At 52.2% G+C, this 19,695-nt stretch overlaps 1 protein-coding gene across 1 annotated transcript; it reads left to right on the forward strand.

The window, feature by feature from the left end:
* Positions 1–14,848: 14,848 nt before the first annotated feature.
* Positions 14,849–18,674, forward strand: ALPI (alkaline phosphatase, intestinal). The gene is made up of 11 exons (XM_079924905.1): positions 14,849–15,113; positions 15,193–15,309; positions 15,422–15,537; positions 15,730–15,904; positions 15,983–16,155; positions 16,303–16,437; positions 16,529–16,601; positions 16,702–16,836; positions 16,919–17,110; positions 17,431–17,547; positions 17,649–18,674. The coding sequence occupies exons 1-11, from the start codon at positions 15,053–15,055 to the stop codon at positions 17,945–17,947; spliced, it is 1,593 nt and encodes a 530-aa protein (XP_079781031.1). The 5' UTR covers positions 14,849–15,052; the 3' UTR covers positions 17,948–18,674.
* The last annotated feature ends 1,021 nt before the right edge of the window (positions 18,675–19,695 follow it).

The following is a 19,695-nucleotide window of genomic DNA, read 5'->3' on the forward strand; positions in this document are numbered from 1 at the left end:
TTTCCTCTGTTTCTGCATTCCCTCACTTCTCTAATTAGTAACCACTTGTGTCTGTTCTTTGGAACTCAGGGAAGGCCTAGGAGACTTTATTCCTACAAACAAGAGAAGGGGGACACAGCGGGGCTTTTGTACCCAGAAAGGCCTCGTGGGTCCTGCTCAGTTTCAGTTCCCCCTTTTCTTTGATCCTCCTCAATCCTGAGGGGAACAGGGACAGGACGAGAAAGGGAATAAAGTTTTGGATAGAGACGTTCATCATAAACTCAGCAGCGGAACTCAGTTTTAGGGGGACTTGGTTTCAAGGACCCTACCTGTTCTGGCCCCTTGTCCTGTCCAGCCACCCCGACTAAAGTGTCCCAGAGTAAACACAAGGTGTTCCCTTCAAGCCCTGCCCAAATTGCAAGTTTGTGATCAAAGAAAGTATTGTTGTTTAAGTCTGTTTGGGGATGGTTCATTACACAACCATAAAATGCAGAATATCAACAAGAATATAGCAATAAATATAGCTGAAAAATGAAGAAGTATGTGATTTAGAAACAATGGTAAATATCAAAATTAAAATCTAAGAGGGGGAAAATGGTTGCCTCGGAGATGGGAAACTGCAGTGAGGGAGACAGGAACCTGCTGTTTTGTTTTATTGTAACAAACCTTATGGATCTATTTGCTACTTTAAACTACATTAATGTATAACTTGGATAAAAGTCAAAACTAAAAACAAAATTTTTTTCTTTCTTTTTGCTTAGCAGGAATGGACCTACAATTGGTTTAAAAGGCTTCTTGTGCACTCAGCAATGGGTGTATGAAACAGTCCATTATTCCAGCAACTAAGATAAAATTCCTGCTGACACGACCTGATATTCCCACTCAGCTAAAACGCTGCCTAAGGTTTTTTACTTAAAGACTCGGGTAACAGTCTTGGGGGTGACGAGTCCCGGTTGCCTCAGTGGAGCCCCTAAGGGGCCTTGTTTATTCTGTGTCTGAGCCCAGGTTTGGGCGTCCAGGGTGAGGTCCCAGCCAGGCAGGAAGCAGCCTGCAGGTGAGGCTGCCGGCCCAGCTGTGGCGGCTCCGCAGAAGAGCTGAGCCTCAGGCCCTTCCTGGAGGAGTTCCTGGGTCTGAATCCCGGATTCCAGGTTTATTTGGAGTTGAGGGGTGTGGGTTAGGTGTTGAAGCAGATTAAAGATTTGAGGCCTGGTGAATGGAAGGAGGAAGATGCCTTTCACAACAGAGAAGGCTCTGGAGATGGAGGAGGGTGTCTTCAGCACCTGCACATAACTTAGTATGGCAGGATAATCTCTTTGAACCTTGTCTTTTTATGGGTTTTTGTGGTTTGGGGATTTTTAATATGTAGGAAACCACTTTAGGGGGGAAATACATTTAAATATTTCACTTTTTAAAGTTATTATTTATTTATTTGGCCACACCATGCAGCATGTGGGATCTTAGTTTCCCGACCAGGGATCATACCTGTGCCCCCTGAAGTGGAAGTGCTGAGTCTTAACCACTGGACCGCCAGGGAAGTGCCTTAAAAAGTTATCTTACTTAACCAGGTTCATGAATTGCATTGATTCTTTAACGTTCTTAAATTGTACCTTGCTCAGTTCTGGAAAGCCGTCAGCCAAATACTGAAAAAGCAACAGAAACAAGTGCAAAATAGAACATGAAAGAGAAACTCTCCTTTAGCACATTTTACCTTAATAGATTTTCAAACGACACAAGGTACTGTTGGAATAAAATCGTCCTCCTCGTTCTTATGATACAAAATAAACGTGAAATTATTTTCACTCCTGAGTTACAGGAGGCTCTTGACTTTTTTGGTTTTTTTCTGGCTGCACCTCGCAGCTTGTGGGATCTTAGTTCCTCGACCAGGGATTCCAACTACTGGACCGCCAGGGAATTCCCTGGGAAGCTCTTGACTTTCTTAGGCTTTCATTTCCACACATTACATATTGATGCCCAAACCACCTTTCGGCCTGGGAGTTGTCTTTCATATGCAACAGCTACTACCATACTACCACCCCAGGACGGAGCAGAGGCCTGGCCTCTGCCAGCTGCCTGGCTGAGCCTCCCTTCTGCCCAGGGCTCTGGTGTACCCCAGCCTCTGACAGGCTGAGCCAGAGCTCAGTACTGCATACGGGGCTCCACAGTCATTGAGAGTCCTCCCCGGGAACTGTGTGAGAGCGGGGGCTGGTCTGTCTCTTGCCTTGGTGGTAGAGCGGCCCCCTTTCCTCTCCCCACCCCAGGCACCTGACCCAAGTTCCCCTGTGGAAGGGAAGTGCCTGGATGTCCCCCCCCTGGTAGCTGGAATGGGTCAGAGGGAAGCAGTCTACACGGACCTTGATTAGGAAATATTGTAAAATATTTGTTTTCTGGAAATGAGCTGCTTTAATATTTGACCATTTGTTTGGCTTTCAAACACTCAGCTTGCAAACATGCCTTAAGGATATTAAGTCCTGCCTTAAGGTTAGGGTTTCAGCCCTACCCCACCTCCAGAATTGCCTCTGCACCAGGCCCCATGCTAACAGCCCTGTGACACAGGTACTATTATTTTTCCCATTTTGCAGATGAAGGAATCAAGACTTGAAGAGGTTAGGTACCGGAGAATACCCATAATAAGTGGTGGAAATTGAATGAGCCCAGGCCCAAAATCTACCGATTTCTTTCAGTCAACATTTCTCAAAGCTAAAGCTTTTCATATATCACCTTTTTTTTTCCCCCACCCTACATAGCTTGCGGGATCTTAGTTCCCTGACCAGGGATCAAACCTGGGCCCCGGCAGTGAAAGTGCCAAGTCCTAACCCCTGGACCACCAGGGGATTCCTCGTGTATCACCTTAATGAGTGTTTGCCATGGCCACAAGCTTACTTGTACTGAGGCAGGAGATAGATGGGCTCCAGGCTAGGCGTTTACAAATGGCCTCCTGTTTACATTTCTTGAGGTGAGAAAAAGATGGGCTTCAGGCCGGACACTTGCAACTAGCTTCCTGTTTGTATTTCCTGAGACAGGAGATAGGTGGGCTCCAGGTTAGATATTTACAACCAGCCTCCTGTTTGCACTTTGAAATAGAAATAAGAACAGAAACAGGGTAAATAGCCCGCTTTGTCTCCTGTGGACACTTTGAGATACAGTTGTGGCAGGAACAGAGAGGGGCTAAACCCTATTTGAGTAAAGGTCAAGAGGTCATATATTTCCCATCCTTGGGGCAAGGGAGACATTGCACACGCGCAGAAACGCTCCTTGGGCAGAAAGGAGGGGGCACCACCCCATAATATGGGATGCCAAGGCCGTCCCATAGGCCTCTGGGCTGGAATCCATCTTGGGAAAAAGTTGCACATGAGTGTTGGGGAGTGTCCCAGCGCAGGTCAGGTGTGGAAAAGAAACCAGATAATTGGCCAAAGGTAAACATAGACCTGGAAGAACTGCCCTGTATAAATGACTTAACCGCCTCCTTCCTGCGCTCCTGTTAGGGAGGACGCCCACACCCTTGCCCTCCGGGTGTGCATCTCTGCCTTGCTTCTGTCTTAACAAACTGTTTCTCTGTATGGTCTCCCACTCGTGCTGTTGTGCTGTGTCTCTAATAATAAACTTTGTACCTGTTTTTTACAGTTTTGGCCTCCTTGAGAAATGCATTTTGCACTGGGGGCAAGGGCCAGGGAAAATTTGCCTCTAGCCTCTAGCCCTATGCTGGCCTAGCGGCTAGGATTCCTGGATTTCATCCAGGCTACCCAGGTTCAATTCCTGAGCAGGGAACTAAGATTCAAGCCACCACTCACTGCTGCCTCTCCAAGATCAGTACTATTGTTTTGTTTTATTTATTTATTTATTTATTTTTGGCTGCGTTGGGTCTTCGTTACTGCACGCGGGCTTTCTCTAGTTGCGGTGAGTGGGGGCTACTCTTCGTGCGGTGCGCAGGCTTCTCATTGCAGTGGCTTCTCTTGTTGTGGAGCACGGGCTCTAGGTGCGCAGGCTCAGTACTTGTGGCTCACTGGCTTAGTTCCTCTGTGGCATGTGGGATCCTCCCGGACCAGGGCTCAAACCCGTGTCCGCTGCATTGGCAGGCGGATTCTTAACCACTCTGCAACCAGGGAAGCCCAGCAGGCGGATTCTTAACCACTGCGCCACCAGGGAAGCCCCAGTACTATTGTTTATTTAATTTTTTTAATACATTTTTTTCTTTTTTTTTCATTGAAGTATAGTTGATTTACAATGTTGTGTTAGGTTCAGGTGTAAAGCAAAGTGATTCAGTTATATATATGTATTACATTACATTTTACATAAATATATGTATATATTCTTTTCAGATTCATTTTCCTTATAGGTTATTATAAGATATTGAATATAGTTCCCTGTGCTATACAGTAAGTCCTTGTTGTTATCTATTTTATATATAGTAGTGTATATGCCTTAGTCCCAAACTCCTAATTTATCCCTCCCCTCACTTTCCCCTCTGGTAACTGTAAGTTCATTTTCTATGTCTGTGAATCTATTGTTCTTTTGTAAGTAAATTCATTTGTATCTTTTTTTAGATTCTACATATAAGTGATATCATATGATATTTGTCTTTGTCTGACTTACTTCACTTAGTATGATAATCTCTAGGTCCATCCATGTTGCTGCAAATGGCATTATTTCATTCTTTTTTACGGCTCAGTAATATTCCATCGTATATATGTACCACATCTTCTTTATCCATTCATTTGTTGATGGATATTTAGGTTGCTTCCATGTCTTGGCTATTGTAAATAATGCTGCTATGAACACTGGGGTGTTGGGACTTCCCTGGTGACACAGTGGTTAAGAGTCCACCTGGCAATGCAGAGGACACGGGTTCAAGCCCTGGTCCAGGAAGATCCCACATGCCACAGAGCAACTAAGCCCATGGCCACAACTACCGAGCCTGCACTCTAGAGTCTGCGAGCCACAACTACTGAGCCTGTGTGCCACAACTACTGAAACCCGCATGTTACAACTACTGAAGCCTGTGCTCTGCAACAAGAGAAGCCACTGCAGTGAGAAGCCCGCACAACACAATGAAGAGTGGCCCCCGCTCACCGCAACTAGAGAAAGATGAAGCAACGAAGACCCAACGCAGCCAAACAAAAATAAAAATAAAATACATATATATATAATTCTGTCTTCTAAAAATAAAATAAAATAACCACCACCCAAATCAGGAAATGGAATGTGGCCTTCGTCCTCCCCACCCCATCCCATGCCCTTTCTCCTACACAACCTATCCCTTCCTTCCCCACCAAAGGGAACCACTGAATTTTCTGAAAATCATTTTCTTATTCTGATTTTATCTGCAATATGGTTTAGTTTTGACTTGTCAATTTAAAGAAAAAAATAACCAAAGAGTTATGAGTTTAGTGTTACTCAAGGACATTACTGAGGACTATAGCCTGGGAAACAGTGTCTCAGATTGCTCTGAGGAACTGCTCTGCAGAGGTGGAGGAGGTGCCAATATATATATAGTGATTTTTTTGGCTATGAAAAAACATAGTCAAGCACACATCTCAGTAAAAGAGTAGTGCTGACCAGGAAGAACAGATATCTCAATGATTTTAGTGCTTTTCTATGTATGGGTTTTTGGAATTATTCCTGAGGTATGCATCTCAACTGTCTAGGGACTCATTTATCCAAAGCACAGAATGCCTCATCCTGTTTTTTCCATCATGAACTCCCCTCAGGGCACACTGTTGGTGGGCGACTGCAGTGGGTTTCAGTTTAACCTTTGGTATAACTGGATGGTGAAGGACACTCTGTTCCTTTTTTTTTTTTTTTTTTGTTACAGTCTACCCCCTTTTTGGTCATAAGTTCAACCAAGGTTTGAGGGGCATTTCATGACCAATTTGTCCCATGGTTCTAGGGAGTGTCATTCCTAGGTCAAGTGAGGATTCCATTGGTAGGCCATTCATGTGCTATGTCTGGATTAGACCCTGTTAATAACCTAAAACTTCTCTGGATCATCTATCTTACTAGTCTATTATGATCCAGGAAATGTTTCTCCCTTGTTGCTTCTTCCCATATCTAGAGTTATACTACTACAATTAATTTTCTAGAGAGCTACATATGTGACTAATTATCTCAAGGCATTTAGTCATCAGAGAACTGGTTCTCCATCAGGTAATACAAGAAACAAGAATCATAAAATGGGCAAGATATAAGTAATATAGCTAGCTAGTACCATCAGCAAGGTCATAGTACAGCAGCTAGAGAGAGAAGAAGGAAGGATTTACCACTTGCAGCAACTAGGGAGAACACTGGCGATCTTCCCAAAGCAGTTTCTTCCGGAAAAGCAAAAGTGGGGAATTTTTAAGCTAAAGGTACATGTGTGTTCATGCAGGGGGCTTGGGCAGTGGACAGAGTTCAAGCTTCAGTTGATTGAAGTCATGAGGGTCAGAAAAGGCAACATCGTCATCCCTTAGGTTCCTGTTTATCTGGTGGTTGAGCACCCTACGGGGGAGGGTTTAAATTCTGCAAAGCAGCTCAAGACAGTTAGGCTAATTCCTACCATTGAAATAGAACTGGGAGTCTTTACACCTGATTCATTATCTTTACAATTGTTACTTCTCTTGTCTGATAAGTTCGCCCTTAAGACCATTATTACTGAGACCTGTTCAAGGGAACACGTTGTGGCCAGCCTTAGAACACAAAATGGCTTAGGCCAGAAAATGGCTTCCTTATGTCAAGAAAGTCTTTCCAGTTCTCCTTCTCCAGGGACTTCTACCCAATCTGGTTACACCATCCACAGGTAGAGACATAGCTGTAACATACCTATGACAAACAGATAACCAGAGATCTCATAGCTTCATTTTAAAACTTAGTCATGAACCAGGTATTACAATATAAAACTTACTAGTTTATAAATACCAGTTGGAATAAGTTATCTGCTCAAGTGGCTAAGGCTTTTTACTATTTGCAGAAAACATTTTAAGATTTGTATTCGTCCTTGACAAATCCTTAAAGAGGCTGTGAATTAGATTTTAGATGAGAGAGCCTTTCCAGCAGTTTGAATTTTAAGACTTCTTTTCCCTTTTTTCTCCTTTGGTTTCAGGTTCTACCTGATAGAGTTAACTGGGCTCAGTCTCAGGCCATTATGGGCTGTATTTACATTTCTGATTTGTAGAGATTTGTAAGACAAGGACAGTTGCTTTTCATTTCCAAAGGAACTGGGTTGCCACCTAAATGATATCAAAAGATTCATTTGTCCAACTACATTTTCTTTAATTTGCTCCTTTATATCAGTTAGAATATTTCCAACTAAACTGGAAATCAAAAGATTTCTATAGGGGCTTCCCTGATGGCGCAGTGGTTAAGAATCCGCCTGCCAATTCAGGGGACACAGGTTCGAGCCCTGGTCTGGGAAGATCCCACATGCCGTGGAGCATCGAAGCCCGTGCACCACAACTACTGAGCCTGCACTCTAGAGCCCGCGAGCCACAACTACTGAAGCCCGTGCGCCCAGAGCCCGTGCTCTGCAACAAGAAAAACCACCGCAATGAGAAGCCCATGCACCGCAACAAAGAGTAGCTCCCGCTCACTGCAACTAGAGAAAGCCCGCACACAGCGACAAACAACCAACGCAGCCAAAAACAACTAAGTAAATAATTTAAAAAATTTTTTAAAAAGATTTCTATATTCTAGATCTTTAGGATTCAATGTACCATGCTTTGAAAAGTTTGCGCAAGGCATTCAACAAAGGCCCTCTTTCAAGTCTGGACTTCTGGTCAAAGTCAGACCAATTCACCCTAGGGGCAAAAAAAAGTCTCCACCATTGCTTTTATTAGCCCCCAGTTTTTACCTCATACTGTATGGGCTCAGGTAATCCTAGTGATTTTCTTAAGTATTTTGAATTAACATTGCCTAAGAGGCAGATGTATATGCCCTGTCTTTTTTATATATTTATTTATTTTTGGCAACGTTGGGTTTTCGCTGCTGCACACGGGCTTTCTCTAGTTGCGGCGAGCGGGGGCTACTCTTCTTTGCGGTGCGCGGGCTTCTCATTGCAGTGGCTCCTTTTGTTGCGGAGCACGGGCTCTAGAGAGCAGGCTCAGTAGTTGTGGCACACGGGCTTCGTTGCTCCGCGGCATGTGGGATCTTCCCGGACCAGGGCTCGAACCCGTGTCCCCTGCATTGGCAGGCGGATTCTTAACCACTGTGCCACCAGGGAAGCCTTGCCCTGTCTTATATACCAGGCAGAGGAAGCATTTCCCAATGAGACATATGTCTATCCCCACAGTACAATCAGGAAAAGGAGAAGTAGCCATCTTACATAAAGCTTATTCAGATACAGCACTTTTATACAAACTTTCATCTCCCAAACAAGTCCACATTATTTACCCCAAGTAGAAAATTTTTAAAGGCTAGAAGAAAAATATTACACTTGAGATACCTGACCAGCAATCACTTGGGGCAACAGTTAGGCCAATTAATCAAGTCCAAGACTGACAAAAGGGGTCCCTTGGCTTGACCCCTCACTGGGGACCCCAAAGCCTTTTTTATGAGAATGGATAAAATAGCAGGGTGGCAGGGATAAAAAGGAAGGTTTCTGGGGCTCCTTGCAAAACAGAGACTTGTTGATGGAGTCCTAACGGAGGCTAAGGTTTAGGGTATAAGAGTTGATGGAATTGAGATGTGCTCTACTGGATGCCTTCTTTCGTGATTTGCATCTTTCATTCAGCGCTGTTGGTGAGAAGCAGTGAATCTGTTGCATGCAGCAAGTGTCTCATCACTTCCATTGCCGTCTAGTATCCCACGTATGACGATGCTGTGATTTTTTCCTGCCGATGCTATTTCCAACTTCTGGCTGCTTATTAAATGGTGCTACTTTAAACGTGTTGGCACATACCTCCTGGGGCACATGTGCCACGGATTCTCCAGGACATTTACGCAGAGTAGAACTACCTCCGTCATGGGACAGGCATGTCCTCATGTCACTGGAGAAGGCTTGTGTCTGCGGTGGACTCGGTTCCGTCTCCTCTTCTTCTCCGAGGCTCGCAGAGTTGGGCTTTTTGGTCTTTACCAGCCTGGGGTCTGTGATACCACCATGTGGTTTATGCTGCATCACTTGAACGCCTTTCCAATGTCTCCCTGTATGAGAAACCTGTCCAGTAGGGGCTGGAAAGGCAGCTAAGGCAGAGGCAGATGGGAGAGTGGCTGACAGAGCAAGGACAGCTGCAGAAGAGGGATTGGGGGAGGGGCTTTCTGAGAGGCACTGTTCAGAGGGAGCCAGCAAGGAGGGCAGGGACCAAGGAGAGGGCAGATTCTGAGGGCCGAGAACGGTGTCACACCATGTCCCAAAGTGCCTCTGCCACCTTCCTCTGCCAGTGACTCCCGACCTGCCTCTGCCGCAGCTCCGCCTCCTCCAGTGCCACCCCCTCCAGCAGCATCTTGGAGGCCGACCTCCTCAGCCCAGCATCCCCTCCTCTCTTTCCACCCTCTTCTAGCCCCTGAAGCACAGCCCAGCACCAATCCTGCGACCTCGTCTTGGGACTTACATCCAGACTTCTCTTCCGCCCAGATTCCACGGGAACCCACTTACCAGCTTGACTTCCTGCCCCTCTCCCAAGGGCGCCAGACACTCTGGTCAGGGGAGGCCCCTGGGCCCCAGCCCGTAAGGTCCACACTCTTCCTACTAACCAGCCCAGGGGACCTCAATTCTTCCCCGGGACGGTGTCCAGGAGCATGAGTGGGTTGAGGCATCCCGCACCCCCCTAGACAGGAGGCCCCACACCGGTTGGGTCTGCGGGGGCTCATCTGGGCCTCCAGGATGCCTTTACATGTGGTCGCTGCTCAAGAGACTTTAAACTGAATCGAGTTGTCTCCTTTGAAGAACATGCAGCTGCCGAGCCGGTTTTTGTCTCTGAGACCCTCTCCGGCCAGCCTCTCTCAGAGAGCCCCACAGAGCCTCTGAGGCCTCAGCCCCACCTCCTGACCTGTTTCCCAGGCAAGTATCATGAGTTCTCTCTACTAACAGTTGCCTCTGGGGCCTTCCTTTCAGCTTTGCCACGTCCCTCCAACCCCAAATGCCAAAACTGCTGCTGACCCTTCTGCAGGTGGAGAGATTCCCAGCACGAGGGCGAGCGTGATCCCTGGGGTTCCCGGATGAACCCCGATGTGCACCCTCCAGCTCTGCTGAGTCCAGAACACATCTCTGCAGACATTTCCCCCGTGTGACCCTTGGGTGCCCTGGGGTTCGTGCTGTCTCTGGTTCCTTCCACAGGCCTCCCAGGACTGGCCCTTCCCGAGGCTGTTCTCCAGTCACTCGCATCTGCCCCTCGGGAAGTGCAGAGCCAGGTTCTGAAGCACGCAAACCATAGCCACAAAGAAGGGCGGCTTCCCCTCCCCCAATGCCGGTGCCTTCACCTTCCATGTGACCTCTGAGAACTCTGGGCGTCTGACTTCCACAGGACTCCTAAGGAGCCTGTGACCCAGGGGCCGCGACCTTGCTGCTCTCAGCTGAGCGCTCCTTTCTGAGCCATCAGTCGCTCCGGGGCTGTGATGCGCCTAATTGCTATGTGAGCAATGCTGGCCTCCCTGTGACCAACTTTCCTGATGGCCCTTGCCTCAGGCATGCTGGGAGGAGGGATGGGTGGCTTCAGAAATGCATGGGCAGGCCTGTCCAGAGGCGAAGACCTCATCAGGAATCCCACACCAGCCAGGCGCTGCCACTCTGGCTGGACTAGGCTGAGATGACGTTCCCCAGCCCCAGGGCTCACCACGTGCCCTCCTACCTCCCTGCCAGATGCCCAGGTGGCCTCAGGAGGCTCGACACCTCCCTGATTCCATGTGGCCCCCAAAGAAAAGAAGGCAAAATAAAACTTGCGTTGGCTTCCTGCATCCCAGCACGAGTGGGGACGTTCATACCATCTCTACAGGATTGGTGGGAGGTGGAAATGAGAGCTGGGGACGAGGGCCCAGGGAGCACTTGCCCCTGGAGAGGGGGGCCTCCATTTCCCCAAAGTGCTGGGGGGGGGGGGGAGGTGTGGCCTATTGATGATCAACAGCCTTTCTGTTCCCAGCTGCCGCCCTGCTCTCCCCTGAGTGGAAGGACTGTCACTACAACTCCAGGGGACATCGTGAGACTGGGAGGGCAGGAGGCAGGCAGAAGGCATCCCCCATGGCTCGGCTGGTGCTGCAGTGGGCTCGGCATCACACCCCCCTGCCGCCCGCTGCCGGCAGTGCCTGCAGGGTCCACCATGCTGGGGGCTGGGACACAGCCCAGAGAGCCGAGGGTGGTAAGTGGGGACAACGGTGGAGGGTGCTGGGGCTCTAGATGGGGCCCCACAGGACAAGGCCTTCCTTCCCAGAGAACAGAGAGACCAGGACAAACATCCCCCAGAGAGCAGGCTCCATGCAGCTGGCCATCCCCTGGCCCGAGGTATCCGTAACCCCAGAGTGCAGGACTGGAGGTGTCATCTCTTACTCCAGAGCAGAAAGCTCCGCTGCCTGCTGCCTTGTCATCCCTGGGCTCCAGGGGACAATGTGTAAGAGCATCTCATCACAGTCAGGTGACTCAGGCCCAGAGGAGGGAGGCAGGGTGCCCTGGTGGGAACATGGACAAACATCCTTTGTTTACTGCAAGAGACACAGGGTTTGTATTTGGTCTCCGGTCCTGCCCAGGCACAGGACAAAATGCACACGAAACCAAGAGGGCTCATAGCTGATGATCACTTAATCTCATCATAAGAAAAGCATTAAAGGAAACTGTATACTCCACACCTATTAGCATGGTTAAAATTAAAAACAGTGACAACACCAAATGGTGGTGTGAATGCAGAGAAACTGTATCGCTCGTACATTGCTGGTGGGAATGCAAAGTGGTGCGACCACCCTGCAGAACAATTAGGTCATTTCGGTTGGGGGGCCGCAGGGGAATGTGCTTTCTTAAACAAACAAACAAAAACACTAGACATGCAACAACGCTGTGACCCAGCATTTGCACTCCTGGGCACGCATCCCAGAGAAATGGAATGAAATGAAATGTTCACGCAAAAACCTGTCCGAGGAGATTCGTGGCAGCTTTATTCGTAACAGCCAAACCTGGAATCAGCCTAGAGGTCCTTGCACATGAGAATGGTTAAACACGCTGCGGGGTCCACTCACCCCGGACACTGCTAAGCGGCACAAAGGAGTCAACAGCTGACCCTTGCTCGGGTGAATCTCCAGGGAAGTAGGCTGAGTGAAAAAGACCAGTCCCAAAGATTGTGTGGGGCTTCCCTGGTGGCGCAGTGGTTGAGAGTCCACCTGCTGATGCAGGGGACACGGGTTCGTGCCCTGGTCTGGGAAGATCCCACATGCTGCGGAGCGGCTGGGCCCATGAGCCATGGCTGCTGAGCCTGCGCGTCCGGAGCCTGTGCTCCGCGACGGGAGAGGCCACAGCGGTGAGAGGCCTGCGTACCGCAAAAACAAAAAGAAAAAAAAGATTGTATGATTCCACTCATGTAACTTATTTGAAATGACAGGATTTTAGAAATACGGGACAGGGATTAGGGACAGAGGGTGGGGTGGCTGTAAAGGAGCAGGTGGGGTTGGAGCTGCTCAGCACCTTGACTGTGCTGGTGTTTACATGAACCCACGCATGTGATAAGATGGTACAGAACCTACACAATCACAGGTGTGCACGTGTAAAATGGGGGAATCTGAAGAGAAATGTGAAAATCTGTGAATTATAACACTGGAGAAGATTGGACGAAGCGTACAAGGGATCTCTATTATTTCCTAGAACCACAAGTGAATCTACAGTTATGTCAAAAATTCAAATTAAAAAAGGGGACTGGGAATTCACTGGACTAAAGATTAATCTTGGAGTAACAAAACTTCAACCTACGGCCTGGTCAAAGGAACCGATTCATTAATTAAGGGCCTGCCCAGGCGTTAGTCTCTCCTGACCTGTAGCCAAGAATTTTCCAAGCACAAGACTATGCAGGGGACAGAGGCAGCTATGGAGGCAACTCGCAGAGGCCAGGAAGGATGCCCCCTAACCTGGTGTGTCCTCTGAGAGCTAGAGTTTCACCTGGGTCAGCGTGGTGAGCGGGTGGAAGAGCAGGTCAAGGGAGGAGGAGAGGGCTTCCCGGTGGCGCAGTGGTTGAGAATCCGCCTGCCAATGCAGGGGACACAGGTTCGAGCCCTGGTCCGGGAAGATCCCACGTGCCGCGGAGCAACTAAGCCCATGCGCCACAATTACTGAGCCCGTGAGCCACAACTACTGAAGCCTGCTCACCTAGAGCCTGTGCTCCGCAAGGAGAAGCCCGCGCACCGCAATGAAAAGTAGCCCCCGCTCAGTGCAACTAGAGAAAGCCCGCGCGCGGCAATGAAGACCCAACACAGCCAAAAATAAGTAAATCAAGTAAATAAATTTAAAAAAAAAAAAAAAAAGGAGGAGGAGCCCAGAAGTTCTGCCTGAGGGGAGGGCACACTGGGGAGTGGGGCTGGGCAGGGGGATGCTGGGGGCCAGGGCACTTTGACTCAGGGGGTGAGGTGGCTGCGTGGGGAGGGGCTACTGCGGTCCACTGGGGTGGGTGGGGCTGGGAGGTACACGTTGTTTTCTTTGAAAAAAATTTCCTAATTGTGGTAAAAGACACGACATAAAAGTTCCCATCTTGACCACTTTTAAGTGTCGAGGTCAGTAGTGTTAATCTATTCACATTGTCGGCCACAGGTCTCCAGAACTTTGTCATCTCGCAAACCTGAAAGTCTGCATCCGTTACACAAGCCCCCTCCTCCCAGCTCCTGGCAGCCGCCATCCAACTTTCTATTTCTATGCGTCTGACAACTTGAGACACCTAGTGAAGTGGAATCACACAGTGTTTGTCTTTGGGGGACAGGTTTGCTTCACCGTGCATCATGTCCTCAAGGTTCATCCATGTTGTAGCAGGTGTCAGACTTCCCTTCCTCTTTAAGGCTGAATAATATTCCATTGTAGCTGTATCATGCTTTCTTCATCCACTCATCTGCTGGTGGACACTTGCCTGCACCTCTTGGCGACTGTGAGGGCTGCTGCTACAAACGTGGGTGACAAATACCTCTTCTAGATCCTGCTTTCAGTCCTTTGGGATATATACCCAGAAGTGGGATTGCCGGATTGGAGGAATGTTTTGAACCCAGCCTGGGGCAACTGAAACCTCTTAGCTCCTTATCAGAAGCTACGCCTGTGAGTGTGCCTTGCCTGTGCAGCCCTTTACAGGCACCTTCCACACACACACACGCGCACACGCACACACACACACACACACACACACACACACACACACACACACACACACGACAACGCTGGCCCAGCCTAGCCCTCAGTAATTGGAGACATACACAAGGCCCCCACTCTGCTGTCACCCAGCTGCACCCTTTTCCACAGCAGGAGAACTTTAGGCCCAGGTTCCAGGGTCCCTCCTCTCCCGCCACCAGCCCCGTGCCCGCCCCACCTGCCCAGGCCAAGACTGGTGAGAAGCTGAGTGGGTGGCAGGGCAGCCAGACCACCCCACGTGTCTCTGTGCCTCAGGGCATCAGGAAGGCCAACCTCGGCCCCTGGCCTTGGCTGTGTGCCTCCAATCGCATTTCCCTCAGCACCCAGGGCCAAACCAGGCCATGCTGACTTTCAGAAACTACTGACACACGAGGTGAATGAAGGAGAGATGGTTCTCCCACAGGACTTGGTGAGCAGAGAGATGGGAGTGGCCCCCATCAGGCCCTTGCAGATGTTCCTCAGGCAAAGGGCCTCTGCCCCCTAATCCCCACCCCACCCTGAAGAGCCAGCTGGGGACCATCCTGTGAGAGAAGGACCTGCTTCCATCAGGACCCCCCCCCACCCCCGTGCACTCAGCCACACCCCTCCACTTCCCTCTGGCAACTTGGCTTAAAGTCATAGGTCAGGACCAGGGACAGGGTGTGGCCGCCTTGGGCACTGGGCGGGACACAGAGCCTTTTACAGCCGGGATAAAGTCCTCCCTGATTTAAGCCCAAGCAGCTTGTACTGAAGCTGATACCCTGGTGTCCCAGCCTCGCCCGAGAGCCACGTCCCCAGCGTCCCAGCCTTGACGCCCTCCGCCATCGCACAGGCATGCAGGGGGCCTGGGTACCGCTGCTGCTAGGCCTGCAGCTCTCCCTTGGCTTCCGCCCAGGTAATGAGGCGCCTCCCAGCCGCCCCCCGACACAGGGGGCTCCCCGAGGCTGACCTGAGTCCACTCTCCCCTTGGCCAGTTGAAGAGGAAAACCCAGACTTTTGGAACCTCCAGGCAGCCCAGGCCCTGGATGTTGCTAAGAAGCTGCAGCCCATCCAGACGGCTGCCAAGAATCTCATTCTCTTCCTGGGGGATGGTGAGTGCGCTAGGCCTGTCCATCCCGGCGCCCCGCAGCCCCGGGACCCTCGGCTGCCGGCAGACACAGCGTGGCCCTGGGCACTCAGGCCTGACACAAGGTGTACCTACAGGGATGGGGGTGCCCACGGTGACAGCCACTCGGATCCTAAAGGGGCAGATGAATGGCAAACTGGGAGCGGAGACGCCCCTGGCCATGGACCAGTTCCCGTACGTGGCTCTGTCCAAGGTAAGGGCTGAGTGGCCTCAGGGTGCTCTACACCAGAGGGGTGAGCGTGGGGCTAGGGAGCATGGCAGGAGGAAGGTCCCAGGAGGGCTGGGGCTGAGGTAGGGCCTGGGTACAGTGAGCATGGGCCCCAGGGCCTGGGTCAGGATCTGGGTGTACACCCGCGAGCAGAGCTGAAAGCATCTCTGCCCCCAGACATACAACGTGGACAGACAGGTGCCAGACAGCGCAGGCACGGCCACCGCCTACCTGTGCGGGGTCAAGGCCAACATGAAGACCATTGGTGTAAGTGCAGCTGCCCGGTACAACCAGTGCAGCACGGTACCTGGCAATGAGGTCACATCTGTGATGAGCCGGGCCAAGAAAGCAGGTAGGCTTGGGGCCAGCTTCGCCGGTAGGGACAGGCTCAGAGACCTCAGTGGCCCATCCTGACCTCTGCCACCCCCAGGGAAGTCAGTGGGAGTGGTGACCACTACGAGGGTGCAGCATGCGTCGCCAGCTGGCACCTATGCACACACGGTGAACCGTAACTGGTATTCGGACACGGACATGCCTGCCCAGGCGAAGAAGGAGGGCTGCCGGGACATCGCCATGCAGCTCGTCTACAACATGGACATAGATGTGAGACGTGAGGGGCAAGGGGCGGGTCCCACACCCGCCACAATCCCAGGCCACCCACAGACCTGGCTGGGACGCTAGGGGCTGTCTGAGGAGGGAGCAAAGGGCCAGCCGGGCCCCGAACCCACTTACCCTAATCCCTGGCCCCAGGTGATCCTGGGTGGAGGCCGAAAGTACATGTTTCCTGAGGGGACCCCAGACCCTGAATACCCAGGCAACACCAGTGAGAGCGGAATCCGGAAGGACCAGAGGAACCTGGTGCAGGAGTGGCAGGCCAAGCAGCAGGTGATGGGGGCTCGTGGGTGCACGGGGTACAGCAGGGCAGGGGCTGCAGGGTGTCGGGCTATGGGCTGAGGCCTGGTCCTGCCCCTCCCAGGGTGCCCAGTACGTGTGGAACCGCACCGCGCTCATTCAGGCATCTAAGGACCCCAGTGTAACACACCTCATGGGTAATGACCCCACCCACCCCACTGTCCTCCCCCGGGATGGCTGCCTTTGGTCCTCCTTGCACCCTAACTTGCCGGTCACTACTGGTCCCCTTTCCCACAGGCCTCTTTGAGCCAGCAGACATGAAGTATGAGTTCCAGCGAGACCACGCCAAGGACCCATCCCTGCAGGAGATGACGGAAGTAGCCCTGCGTGTGCTGAGCAGGAATCCCCGTGGCTTCTACCTCTTCGTGGAGGGTGAGTGGCAGCCCCTGATGAGCAGAGGAAGGAAGGGGGCAGTCAGGGCAGATTCGGCAGCTTATACGTGACCTTCTTGCAGGAGGCCGCATTGACCACGGTCACCACGAAGGCATAGCTTACAGGGCGCTGACCGAGGCGGTCATGTTCGACAATGCCATTGCCAAGGCCAGCCAGCTCACTAGTGAAGCAGACACGCTGATCCTCGTCACCGCCGACCACTCCCATGTTTTCTCTTTCGGCGGCTACACACTGCGCGGAAGCTCCATTTTCGGTAAGCCCAGGGAGCGGCGCGGGCGCTTTTCCGGAAGTTACACGGCAGACATTGCTCTGAGCCAGTTTCCTCATCCGCCAAGTCGGGTAGTAAGAGCAACTGCCCTGCACGGCTCCGGCGAGGGGTGAGCCAGTGAACAGGCCGGACGTGGCCGGGCCCAGCACACAGGAGGCGCATGGAAGGCTGGGGCCAGCGTGCTCACCGGACCCCCTCCTCCCTGCACGGCTCCGGCGAGGGGTGAGCCAGTGAACAGGCCGGAAGTGGCCGGGCTCTGCACACAGGAGGCGCATGGAAGTCACCGGACCCCCTCCTCCCTGCAGGGCTGGGTTTTGACAACGCCACTGACGGCAAGTCCTACACCTCCATCCTCTATGGCAACGGCCCGGGGTACGTGCTTGCCGGAGCCTCAAGGCCCGACGTCAACGAGATCGAAAGCAGTGAGTGCAGAGGGGGCTGCGTTGGGGGCGGGACCCCGGCCGGGAACTCACGGGAGGGGTCCCGCCTCCCCGCATGCCCTGAACTCCCACCCTCCGGTCAGGCGACCCCGCGTACCGGCAGCAAGCGGCCGTGCCCCTGACGAGCGAGACCCACGGCGGCGAGGACGTGGCGGTGTTCGCGCGCGGCCCGCAGGCGCACCTGGTGCACGGCGTGCAGGAGCAGACCTTCGTGGCGCACGTCATGGCCTTCGCTGCCTGCGTGGAGCCCTACACCACCGACTGCCACCTGCAGCCCCCCGGCGGTCCCGCCGACGCCGCGCACCAGGCCGCCTGCCCGCCCTCGCTGGCGCTGCTGGTCTGGGCGCTGCTGCCGGTGCTGCTGGCGACCGGCCTGCACTGACCCACACCCGCCCCGGGCCTCAGGGGCTCCTGTTCCCGCGCAAGAGGCCCTAGCCCAGGCCACACCCGAGCTGCCACCTCGGAGTCCCCACCACGGTGTCCCATCCTGGCCACCGCCCCCGCGTCCCCCACCCGGCCCTCCGCCAGACCTTCACCTCCCAGCGATAAGGATTCTCAGCCCCCCGCCCTTCACGGGCCCGGGCCACCCTGGAGGCTGAGCCCTGATTTTCCTGTGACACCTATAGTCCTCCTCCCTGCCCCCAAGCTCGGTGGCCTAAGATTCTGTGCTGTGCAGCTGGGACCCCAGGAAAGGCGGGGGCTTGGACCACGCAGTCTCCCCTCGGCACCCGTAGCCCTGCCTGCGGACCAGGCAGGCACTCTCCCAGAGCTGTCCCTAGGCCCGCCTAGAACCCACGCCGCGCCTTTCCTGGAGACCCGAGGACTTAGGGGCCCCTGCGGAGGCGTGGCTTCCTGTCCTCCTGGAACCCACCCTGTAGGCACCTTGCTGGCCAAGGAGGCTGCTGGAACCAGGACAGCCAGGGGGCCCTCGACGCAAAGTCCTCAGCCGCCCCTCCTGGGAAGCCAACGGTACCATTAGAGAGGAGACGGCGACCCGGGAAGGAGGCTTGTCCCACGTCACTCAGCTACCGTGATGGTGCCCCCCCCACCCGCCCCGGTGCCCATTCCAGGCTGGGAGAGCCAAGGAGCAGCGGGGGAGCTGTGGGTTCCGGGAGGGACAAAGCAATTGTCAAATAAACTGTTATACAGTGTGATGCCCGGAGTGATATGTTCTAGGCAGAAAACTCCTTAGCAAGTGGGGGCAGAGTGTGTGTCTGTGTGAGGGGTGCGGGGTGATTCACATCAGCAGTCAGGGAGGGGCTGCCTGAGGAGCTGACGGCTGAACAAGGACCAAAGGAAGTGAGGGCTGGAGCGATGCAGAAGGACAGCGGTGCAGGGGCCCTCAGGCAGCAGCGGCAGGCGCTGGTGAGGCCAGAGGCAGGATCAGAGTTGGAGGGAGTGGGGGCAGGTAAAGAAGGTAGAAGCTGAGGGGACAGGAGGGATGGGGGCGGGGTGCAGAGGGGGAGGAGTCTGCACTTTACCCAGAGTGTGGGCTGTGATTGGAAGGCTTTGAGCAGGGGCATAACAGGACCTGACTCTTAGAAAATAGCCTGCTGGCTCCTGAGGGGAGAAGAGGCTGTTCTGTTGCTTCTTTTGTTGTTGCAGGTTGTGAGGCAGAGGTGGGAGCTGGGAAACCAGAGAGGAAGTGCAGACTCGTAACATTTCTGAGCACCCACTCCAGCATGACTACACTCATTGAGTATCTATCCCCAAAGGGAACATTTCAGAGAATTTTACAAAGGTGAGGACAGCCATATTTTCTGATAAATTTTATAAAATGACAAATTTCTTTGTACATTTACAAAGTTGCAAGAAAGCATTTTGCTCTCACTAGAAATGTTAATATGACAGTATGCTCCTCTATTTACTAAAATTTTGATTTAACGCTGTAAAACATCAATTTGAAGGCCAGGCTCTCAGGGCAGTTTACTTCAACTCTGGGTTTTAGTGGCTGTCACGAAGCTATGGAGCTGAATGGAAGAAGGTGGTTTATGTTTCATAGGTGGGTTCAAAGCCCAAGGAGACTCTACATTTTCAAACTACAGGTTTAAAAACAGACTATTCTGGAATTAGTGATCATGGCTGCACAACTTTGGGTATTTGAAAAAACCACTGTATTGTACGCTTTAA

The sequence above is a fragment of the Stenella coeruleoalba genome, assembly GCF_951394435.1.
Source record: "Stenella coeruleoalba genome assembly, chromosome: 6".
NCBI lineage: Eukaryota > Metazoa > Chordata > Mammalia > Artiodactyla > Delphinidae > Stenella > Stenella coeruleoalba.

Bases quoted from the DNA above. Each gene is read 5' to 3' on its own strand.
- ALPI (XM_079924905.1), top strand. From the start codon at position 15,053: ATGCAGGGGGCCTGGGTACCGCTGCTGCTAGGCCTGCAGCTCTCCCTT. The intron at 16,438-16,528 runs GTGATGGGGGCT...TGCCCCTCCCAG, and splicing joins AGTGGCAGGCCAAGCAGCAG to GGTGCCCAGTACGTGTGGAA. The intron at 17,548-17,648 runs GTGAGTGCAGAG...CCCTCCGGTCAG, and splicing joins CGTCAACGAGATCGAAAGCA to GCGACCCCGCGTACCGGCAG.